This window comes from Marmota flaviventris, chromosome X (genome assembly GCF_047511675.1).
Source record: "Marmota flaviventris isolate mMarFla1 chromosome X, mMarFla1.hap1, whole genome shotgun sequence".
Taxonomy (NCBI): Eukaryota; Metazoa; Chordata; class Mammalia; order Rodentia; family Sciuridae; genus Marmota; species Marmota flaviventris.
The window spans coordinates 104,031,681-104,042,648 of NC_092518.1; the positions used below are offsets into that span (position 1 = coordinate 104,031,681).

General features: G+C 39.8%; 1 protein-coding gene across 1 annotated transcript; it reads right to left on the bottom strand.

Annotated features, from left to right (window-relative positions):
* Nucleotides 1-3,439: 3,439 nt before the first annotated feature.
* LOC114089901 (cancer/testis antigen family 47 member B1-like) lies at nt 3,440-4,177 on the bottom strand. The gene has a single exon (XM_027931891.2). It carries the CDS (start codon nt 4,175-4,177, stop codon nt 3,440-3,442), a length of 738 nt encoding a protein of 245 aa, XP_027787692.2.
* Between the last annotated feature and the right edge of the window lie 6,791 nt (nt 4,178-10,968).

The following is a 10,968-nucleotide window of genomic DNA, read 5'->3' on the forward strand; positions in this document are numbered from 1 at the left end:
TTCCTTAAGTCCTGCCCCACTAGTGTAGGAAGAGCTGCTCCCCTTCTACTACTTTGGTAGTATTTAAGAACTACATAAAATTATAGAAAATGCTACTAATATCTCTGTATCTACCACTCAGCTTACAAAATGTAAAACTACAATAGGGGTGATATCTACCATGGAATTCTCCACAGAAAAATCCCTCCCTTTCCCATCTTAAATGTGTTTATCTTTTCAAAACACACCTTTCTGTATGCTACATTTGTATGCATCTCTCACATGCATGCCTTTTAGTCTCTCTATATATCATTTGTGTTTTCCTAGGCTTTACATATATGATATCATGTTTACATCCTTCTGGAACTAGCTTCTTCTCTTATGCATTTTTCTGTTGCTATCACCCAATCTTTGCCCCTGTGTCTCCTTTTAGTCTAGTCCATGCCATCCCATTCAGTTTACTTGCAACAGTTCCAAGACAGTGAATTAAGGCTGGTCTTAGTTTAGGTGAGTCTCAGATGCTTCCTCTGTTGTTATGAGCCTGTGGTTCTCAAACATTACTGTGCATCAGAATCCCTTGGAGGGCTGTTTAAAACACAGATGGCTGGCCTCACTCTGTGGGTTTATGAATCAGTAGATCCTAGGTGGAGCTTAAGAATTCCTAGGTAATATGATGATGCTATTTAGGGAACAAACTTTAAAAACTACTGCTCCAAGTCAAAGTCTGGGCTCAGGCTCAGTAGCACCATGTGGCCTCCAGACAACCTGGGCCATTCATGAAATTTCCTTCAAAACTATTCACTAGACCAGGATTGTTTAGTAGACATATAATGAAATCCACATATGGAACTTTCAATCTTCTAGTAGACACATTAGAAAATAAACTGGCAAAGTTTCAAAACTGTATTTTAATTAAATATATGATCATTTCAACATGTCATCAATATTAAAATTATTAATAAGATATGCTACACTATTTTTTACAACTACTGCAAATATCAAATCAGATTAGTAAAATTTCATGTTTAGTAGCTACAGATGGCTAGTGACTAAACTAATGGACAACAGAGCTCTAAAGGCTTGTCCTCCATCTTTCTCTTTACCAAAATTATTTTAAACTTCATTTTAAACTTGTTTTTGGCCAAAGTAAAACAAGTTTAAACAGGTTTACCTTTCAATAGGGTAAGGGGGCCAAAATGAAGAAATAAAAGAGATTTGAGTCAGGATTGTTTGTGGAAACAAAATCTGCCCGTATTTCTCTTTATTGATTTCAAACAAACCCTTCTTTTAACTTTATTAAGCATCATTAAATATAACTGCAACAGGTAAGAAAAAGGTACTTTTCATAGAATATCACTTTTAGGATGATGAACATTAAAATATCAGTGTTACAATTCCTACGGGCTTCTGAATAATGAAAAACCTAAAAACAGTGAACAACAGATTCTTTCTTCTTTTCTATCTTCTTTTTATTCCTCCTAACTGCAGGATGAAATGACAGAAAATAAACAGTTACACAACATTAACCAGCACCCATGATTTTCTAAGTGTAACATTCCTATGTATATTTTCTGCATTTGTGTGCTATATATCAAGTAGAGAACACATTTTCCTCTTAAAGTATGCATGCTTGGATATCAAAGTGTTTGTCAAACTGATGGCTTCAATCATGTGATCATACCAACCTTGTTTCCTTTGTGCCTAACATCAAAAATTGTGTTGTATGTGTGTGTGCACGCACATTTTGTAGTGTTTTTGTTTGAGTGGCCATTCTGGAATTTAAATAAATCTCTTAAACCTCTAGTGGTACCACAAATGGTATTCCTTTACCCTCCCAGATCCTTGGTTTCCACATGTACCCTGTGAGAAAGAGGCTGTTATAAAATACACAACTATGAAAATGCAAAAACAGAAGAGAAAAATGTTGAGCATCTAAATATGCTGAAAGACATATACCTTAAGACTTAATTATCAACTCAGTCATAAATTATGAACTGTAAGTTTCTTTTCTTTTGACTGACATAAAATATAAAAAAATTCTAGCAAAATGCATATTTAGATATTAACCATTAAATATGGTCCTACTTGAAATTCATAACTTTTGCTATTTGTTAGTAGTCACATTCTGTAAGCTGTTGCATCCTATTTAGTATAGGAAACTCCATTTAAATGGCCAAGTAATGAAGACCCCACTAGTGCCTGGCCCAGCCACTTTAGCTGCTGCTTCTGGTAAATTTTCTTAATGGATATTGGTCTCAGGTACTAAGTCTGATATATTTACCACTTGATAGTAGTCTTACAGCTAGAGTACAAACGATCCTACAAGAACAGATGAATAGCCATGAAGTACTTTTCAGAACGTACTATATTTTATATTACTAGCTACATGATTATTCTAGTAACAATCTTAGTAAGTTAAATTGAGTTTTTATGTAATTTTAAATAAACTTAATTAATTTACTAGAATTTTAAAAATTTAAAGCTGTTAGTAACAGATAAATGTCAGGATTTTTTGAGTGATACCCAAAGCTATACACAGATACCTGAATTTTCTGGGGTTGCTATCTACCAGATCAGGTTCCTATTCAAGTCCTCCTTGTTTTTCATTTTCCTTCTTATTTTCTTCCTCTGTTTTCATCTCTTTCTTAATGACAAAGTCTTCATTGTCTTCATTCCAGTGTTCATACTCATATTTAGTTATTTCTTTGGTGAAGAATAATACAAACAGTGAGATCAGATGGAAAAACTAGCCCAATTCATACCCAGCAGCAGCACCAATCATCTCCCCTCAGGAGAAGCAAGAAGAAGTAGCTAAGAAAACATGGCCAGGCACCTTCCTGCTGGTTGACATCACCCTTCCACGGCCCTCATATTTCTTCTGTTTAATCATTTTCACAGTGACATGTTCCCCTCTTCCCAGGAAATCTCCCTCCTAATGCTGCTGATTACTTCTCCTTTAGGGAAGAAAGGGTCAGAGTGATTGGGTCAGTTTGCATTTTCAATGTTTTGGTCAGAACTTTGTTGGGAAAATACTTGTTTGTCTCAAAGACAAATTCTGCAGTGAAGCCAATTGTTTCCTTAACCCCAGAACCTGTCTTTTTAACCAAGTGCTCCCAAATCATTTTTAGGCTCAACTTTCTAAGACCCTTTTCACTTTCAAAAGCTGTGAACCAAAGAGGAAGTGCACCCTTTGCTATTTCTTTTCCTCCAGGGTTCTTTCCATTTCCTCCCGAGCTCCCTCCTGAACACCTGACATTCATCTGTCTGCTGGCAAATCGCATTGACAGTCCCAACTCTTATTAAATACAGGTTGGTAAAGGACAGCATATTTTTTTTTCAAAACTGCAAAGGTTGCTTTGAATTGGGCTTCTAACCTGGCACATTCGGCCTTAATTTGGAGGAGGTCAGGACCCACCACTTCCCTACCCAAGGTCAGTGCTTTCCCATTTTGCCGCACCAGCTAGCGCCTCTGCAGCTGTGGGTCCACCATTTCCTCACCTCTCACATCGGTGATCTGTGCTATGATCTCCTCTGCCGGTTCTTTCTCCACCACCTCTTCTGCCTGCTTTTCTGGATCCTGAATTGCTATGCTGCTTTGTGTTGTGTGCTGGGCCACTGGGATAGAGGCGGCTGTGTCCAGCTGGCTCAGACTCAATCCCAGGCTAAAGCCCAGGCTCAGACCAAGGCTCAGACCCAGACCCAGGCCCAGGCCCAGGCCCTGGCTCTCGCGTTGGATCATCTGAGTCATGGCCCTAGTTCTTCGTCTCTGGGGCATCTGCATCACCTGGCGCTCACTTGAGCTGCTTAACACAGTTGAGCGGGATCGGGATCGCTGGTTCACTTGGCTGCGAAGGGACTGGAGCAGGGTATGGTAATTGTAGTAGATGTGGTGCAGAAGTGAATGATCCAGATCCAGGAACATGCACCAGAAGCCAAGCATGAGCAACTGACAGGTGTCCACTACGATATCCTGGCTCTCTGCCAGGTCCCCTCCCTCCTCCTCTGTTGGCCCAACATCCAAGTATTCCTCGGCATCCCCACCCTCCCAGGCTCTGGGTAGGATTGGAGTCTGGGCTCCCTCTTCCTCCTTGGGGCCTCCCTTGGGCTCTGGGACCTCCACCACCCCAGGCCCAGTCACCTGGGCTTTGATGGCCTCAGGTGCCATGTCACCCACATCTGGGCCCAAGTCGCGGTCCATCCCTTCACCCACTCCAACAGCCCCATTCACTCTCCCATTGGGCTTACCCGCCTGTTTCGGCCCTCTCGGGTACGGTTTCTATCCCCTGTGGCAGACATGACACCAATCGGTACCTCAACTGAGCTGCGATCGGAGTGGGGCAACTTTGACAGCAAAGATGGTGGCTGTCTAGCAGGCTGCCACAGAGGGGAGGGGAAAGAGGGGGCAAAGAAGCCTCTTTCAGAGAAGACAGCAGTCTGTGGGTGGTGCCTGACGAGGCCTCACTACTCGAAGGGCAGGGGGTCAATCCCAGGCCCCAGGAGTTGTCAACCAAGTCTGAGCCTCAGAAGATCCCCCAATAAGAATGAAAACTTCCCAACGGCAGGTGATGAGGCGGGTTCATAAATGTCAACAAAGGGTTGCGGCCCCTCGTGACAAGCTCTAAGCTCATTTGCTGAAAAGAGAAGATTGACATGCCCTATGTCCAATGAATGATCAAGGGCCTTAGTTTCTAGGACTATTGAGCATCCCGTACCTTTTCTTTGAAGCCTTAGCCTAAAGGGAAACCCTTTATGTCCACACCAGTCCTGTCCTTTTGATTTGATGATTATTGACAAAAGTATAGTTGTTTAACATGGAAGTAACCCTGAGGCATGTTTACAATAAGTAGTTCACTGATTTCCACCTGGTCATAATGGCTCATGCAAGTAGGGATAGTCATAAAAATGTTGTATAATCCAGACCTCAAAAGTAGTTAAAACTGGGCTGTGGCTGTGGCTCAGTGGTAGAGTGCCTGTCTCACATGTGTTCTATCCTCAGCACCACATAAAAATAAATATATTGTGTCCATCTACAACTAAAAATAATTAAAAGAAAAAGTAGTTAAAACTTTCTGAGACTGATAAGATTTTTGTGTGGTTTAACATGGTTAAAACTATTTAGAAAATAATGGACAAAGTTGAAGTAGATGCATTCAGAACTGAGTGTTGATGAGGTAGTAAACGACAGGTATTGGATGAGGCTTAATGAATCCTGCCAAATTCACTTCATGCCTCCAGAGAATGAAAAATAAAAGAGACTTAAAAAAAAAAAAAAAGACCAGGTCATCTCTTAAGAGCTAAGTATGACAGACATCAAATGGGCAGGATTTCCAGGATGTTTCTGAGGTAACAGACCAAGACTTCTTATTGATATCAAGACCTACTTACGATTTCAATTGTAAGTAATTCTGAAATTATGGAGAAATCAATTTTATTCTCATTCTATAAAAAGTGTTTTGAAACACTAATATTATTATTATATTTTGGTACTGAGGATTGAACTCAGGGGCACTCAACCACTGAGCCACATCCCCAGCCCTATTTTGTATTTTATTTAGAGACAGGGTCTCACTGAGTTGCTTAGTGCCTTGCTTTTGCAGAGGCTGGCTTTGAACTCCTGATCCTCCTGCTTCAGCCTCCCAAGCTAATGGGATTACAGGCATTTGCCACTGCGCCCAGCTTAGTTTTTGAAGATAATACAAAACAACATATTTCATATATTGCATTTTAGAAACATAATACCATTAAATATCATTAATGAGAGCATGTAAATTTTTCTTTTTCTCGTATCTCAAGATTGGAAAGAAGGTCCTGTCATCTTCATACTCTATGACTATTTTCTCCAGATTGCTTTTTGGAGGGGAGCTCATTGCTCCTCTCTTCACACAGAGCCAAGGAAGAAAGCCTCATGTAGAGTACAATATGCACCTGACTGCAGACAGGCAGCTTTAACAGACACAATAGGCATAAATTCAACCAAAGGGAGAGAAGGGAGTATTTTGCCTCCTGTTAACACAAACTCCAGTTTTTATTTGATTTATTCTTTACCTTTTAGTTCTAGGTCAAGGAGACCTTGTGGTTTTGCACAAAATGCCCTGGAGATGAATGCTTACAGTTACATGTACATGTGTGAGGTCTGGAAGGGCCATTAGCAGTCATGGAATCTGTCACTCTCCACACTTGCATGTGGAAAGAAGCAGCAGGAGGGCTTGTCACAACAGATGGCTGGGTCCCATGCCAGAGGTCAGGCTTCCCTGGGTCTGGGCAGGGACTGAGAATTTCATTTCTGTCAAGTTCCCCTGGGAGGCTGGGGCTGCTCTTGTGAGCACTGCACTTGGGGAACCAGGGATCTCATCCAGCTTCCTCATTTCAGGTGACTGTGCTGAGGCAGAACCCCAGCTGGGTTCTAGGATTGGTTTTAGCACTTAAGCACTTGTTAAGACTTTGCAGACTTGCTTAGCTTCTCTGGGCCTCAGTGTTTCTCATCTACAAAATGAGAGGAAGGGCCTTGTTCTGCCTTCCCCGTGGAGTTGTTTAATTTATAGAGTGGAAGCAATAGGGTTCCTTAGGCCTTGAGCAACAACCCTCTGATTGGGCATGGAGCCCTCAGGTGGTCTCAGGGCCACTCATTTACTCCTCTTCCCCTCTGGTTAGCGGGCTGGAGTTTACCCTCTGCTTTCCCTTTTGTGGACGACTGAGAGAGACACATGCTTTCAAGTTGAGGTATACATCACTTTCCCTTCTTCTTGTGTTTTCCTCAATTTGCATTTTCCTTTTAAATTTGTTTAAATTTCTACCTGTATTTTTCCTTTCTTCAATAAAATGTTTACTAGTGTTTTCATATGTAATTTCTTCCATTGCTTTTAAATTCACACAACTTAAGACCATTCAAGTGTATATTTTCTTTTTTTTTTTTAGCATGAATCTTTACCATGTACATCCTTTCCTATCTGGAGTTTAAAAGCATGTACTATGCAATTCATAACTCAGGTGGCTTTATTTTTCTAAACAGCTAACTGCTGCCCCTATTTGTTGAGTAAACCTTTTTCTCACTGATGATGTGAGACTATACCTGTTAGCACTTCCTAGGAGGGTAGGATAGGTGGGAGGAGAGGGATTTGTGTCTACCCTATTCTTTATCCAATACAGAAACTGTGGCCCAGTGTAGGTAACTTTTTTCTTCAATGTTATTCTAGTTTAATGGAGAAATCAGGCCTAGAACCAAGATTTCTGGTCTCCTATGTGAATCTGAACAACAACTGCTTGTTGTCCCTCCAACTTTGTGATTGACATTGGTCAACTGTAAAGAATGTGCCTTGATTAATTGGGGCAGCTATTGTCTCCTCATTTTTTATTATATGGGTGCATGGCCTTTGTTGTTTGCTGTTTCAATAGATGCTAACAACCATTCTGGTGAGGGGGATACTGGGGATTGAACCCAGGAACATTATTTACCACTAAGCTATGTTCCCAGTCCTTTTAATATTTCATTTTGAGACAGGGTCTTGCTAAATTCCTTAGAATTTTGCTAAGTTGTCCCCAGCCTATTTTGTATTTTATTTAGAGACAGACAGGGTCTCACTGAGTTGCTTAGCACCTTGCTTTTGCTGAGGCTGGCTTTGAACTCCCAGTCCTCCTGCCTCAGCTTCCAGAGCTGCTGGGATTATAGGCATGTGCCACCTTGCCCGGTGAGAATGTTTTGTGTAACTATTCCTCCTGGATCTTCTTGGAATCCTTTTGTCTTAGCCTCCTGAATTACTACTAGATTGCATGACTGTGTTTTTAAAATGTGAACTCACCTGCATTTAATGACTACTTGGACATATACAATATGCTTTTAGGTCACATGTGACCACAGGTTGCTAGTTTTTGATCTTTTTTTAAAAACTACTATTTGCCTTGGCATGGCAGTTGCATCCTGACTTTTGTTATAGTTATTTGAAATATGGATCATTCAGCTAATATCAGAGAAGAAACATTTCCTTATTCCTCTTCCTTTCTTACCCTCTTATTAACCAGACCGAGCAACCTGGAATTAGTTTTCCAGTAAGACACCATGTGAACTACATGATCTGAATTAATGGTTTGTTTATGGCATTAATGCCATTTCTGATATTTCCCTAATATTATTTACTTGAAATATAATCTAGGATTAGACTAATACATGGTGAGCTGCCCTTTATTATGGTTCCTGGAGTGATGAAAATCCACAAATGTGAAAATCCATAATTGATTTGGGGAGATAATGGGGATTCAAGTGTGCTAGTTTTAAGGGAAACAAGTGAAGTGATGGTATGCTAGTGCCTTTTCCTTTCCTTTAAACCTACCTCAACTCAGTGGTGGCCCTGACAACATTTCTTTTTCCATTCTCATCTAGGAAACTTTTTCTTGGACATTACCAGGGATTGAACTCAGGTTCTCACCCATACTAGGTAAGTACTCTACTACTAAGTGCTTCCGTCTTTATCCTTATATGCTACAAGATCTTTGAATCTTCTGATTTTCTGAATTACTGTTGGCAATCAAATGTGCTATTAATGTTTAGAAGGTGGAGGAGACCGATATCCTTAGGAAGATTAAGAGACTATAATATGGATAATAAAAAGACTAAGCATTTAAGGGATAGTGTGATTTTGTTGTGTGGATTAGAAGGGAATTATTTTTTGTAGTGGGGAGACTGGGGATTGAACTCAGGGGCACTCCACCACTGAGCCACATCCCCAGCCTATTTTGTATTTTATTTAGAGACAGACAGGGTCTCACTGAGTTGCTTAGCACCTTGCTTTTGCTGAGGCTGGCTTTGAACTCCCAGTCCTCCTACTTCACCTTCCAGAGCTGCTGGGATTATAGGCATGTGCCACCTTGCCTGGTGAGAATGTTTTGTGTAACTATTCCTCCTGGATCTTCAGCAAGGCCTTTCAGAAATGGGTCAGATGAAGAAGAAAACCTAATGCATTTCTCCAAACTCTTTTAGTATGTCCTTGCTTTCAGACACCTTTGTTGGAATATTGGCTCTCTGCTGAATACCCTTGAATAAGCCATATGTAAGCATCTCTGAAACTGTTCTCCAAAATGTGAATAATAACAGTATCTCTTTAATGGGATTATTGGTAGGATTTTAATAAGATAATAGAAACTCTTAGCATTGTACCTGGCACACTATAGTCACTCTATAAATGCTAAACTTTTATCATCATTTCTATAGACCCTTGGAGGATGGGGAAAAGTAGATCAGGAATGGCATGGAGGAGATTGCATTTGAGTCAGACCTTGTAAAATGGACTGGATTCTCATAGATGGTGATAGAAGGGAAAGAGACAACAACACAGAATGATATATTCAACAGCTATTATTGAGCATCTACTATGTGGCCCAGCATTAATAATTTAGCAGTTAGGGAGAAAGTCATGCAGTAAAAGGCCAAATATCAGTTATGCCATGTATTGACTCTATGATTGTGTCTCATATTGTGTTGTACTTCTACTTTTCTCCCACTCCCTTAGCACTCCTGTTAGCTGTATAACCCTTTCTTGGGGGGGGGGGGTACCAGGGATTGAACTCAGAGGCAGTTGACCACTGAGCCACATCCCTGGTCTTATTTTTTATTTTATTTAGAGACAGGGTCTCACTGAGGTTGCTTAGCACTTTGCTTTTGCTGATGCTGGCTTTGAACTCCCAATCCTCCTGCCTCAGCTTCCAGAGCATCTGAAATTACAGGAGTGCATCACCATTTCGAGTCCTGTATAAACCTTTCTTAAGCTTCAATTTGATGATGATTTATTCTTGAAAGGAGAGGCATTTGCAAATACTCCAACCCCTTTCCTTGTACATGGAGTTGTTTGAAAGTCATTCTGTCTTTCCTTCCTAATTCCCAGTTGTGAAATGTATTCTTGTCTTTCTCCCTTCATATGATCGCCATGATTTTGGATTCACTGTTCTGACTAATCACACCTTAATATATTACTTTGTTGGTGTTAGTTCATCCAGTTAATGATTCTACTTTATTTCTTCAATTAAGTCATCAATTATTCCTTTTTAATTTTCTAGTGGTTGCGTTGGGATTTACAAAATACATTTTAATTTGATAGTTTATTTTAAAAATATTATGCCCCTTGGGGCTGGAGTTTTGGCTCAATGATAGAACACTTGCCTGGCACATGTGAGGCACTGGGTTCGAACCTCAGCACCACTTAAAAATAAATAAAAATAAAAGTATTTTAAAAAGATACAATAAAGCTAAATATATGTGTATTTATATAATATATATTATATAAATAGTAAAGATATTTATTAAGTATATAATATATATTAAATGTGTGTGTATGTGTATGTTATATATAATATATATATATATATGGCTCCTTGCTGGGTGTGGTAGCCACATGCCTATTATCCCAGCTACTTGGGAGGTAGAGGCAGAGGACTGCAAGTTCAAAGCCAGCCTTAGCAACTTAGCGAGACACTATCTCAAAATAAAAAACAAAAAGGACTGGGGACGTTACTCAGTGGTAAAGCTTCCCGGGTTAAATCTCCCTTATCAAATATATATATGAATATATATATATGAATATAAAATTATATAAAAATAATGCCCCTTCACTTATACTGTAAGAATCTTACAACAATATACTTTCATTTTTCTCTCTTTGTGCTGGGGATTGAACCCAGGGATGCTTTACCACTAAGCTAATATAATCAACTTTTATTTTGAGACAGGTTCCCACTTAGTTGCCTATTTAGTCCAAACTTATGATCCTCTGCCTCAGCCTCCCCAGTTGCTGGAATTATAGGTATGTGCCACCATGCCTGTCTTCATTTTCTTTCTCTTGACCTTGTGCTATTTATCATATATTCTACTCTTACATATGCTTTCAGCCCTATAATTGTTAATGTTTTGTGTTAGACTGTCAATCATTTTTAAACAATTAAAAATAAGAAAATCCCTTCCTTTTTAGCATTTACTATGTCTTTGCTTAGATCCAAATTTTGTTT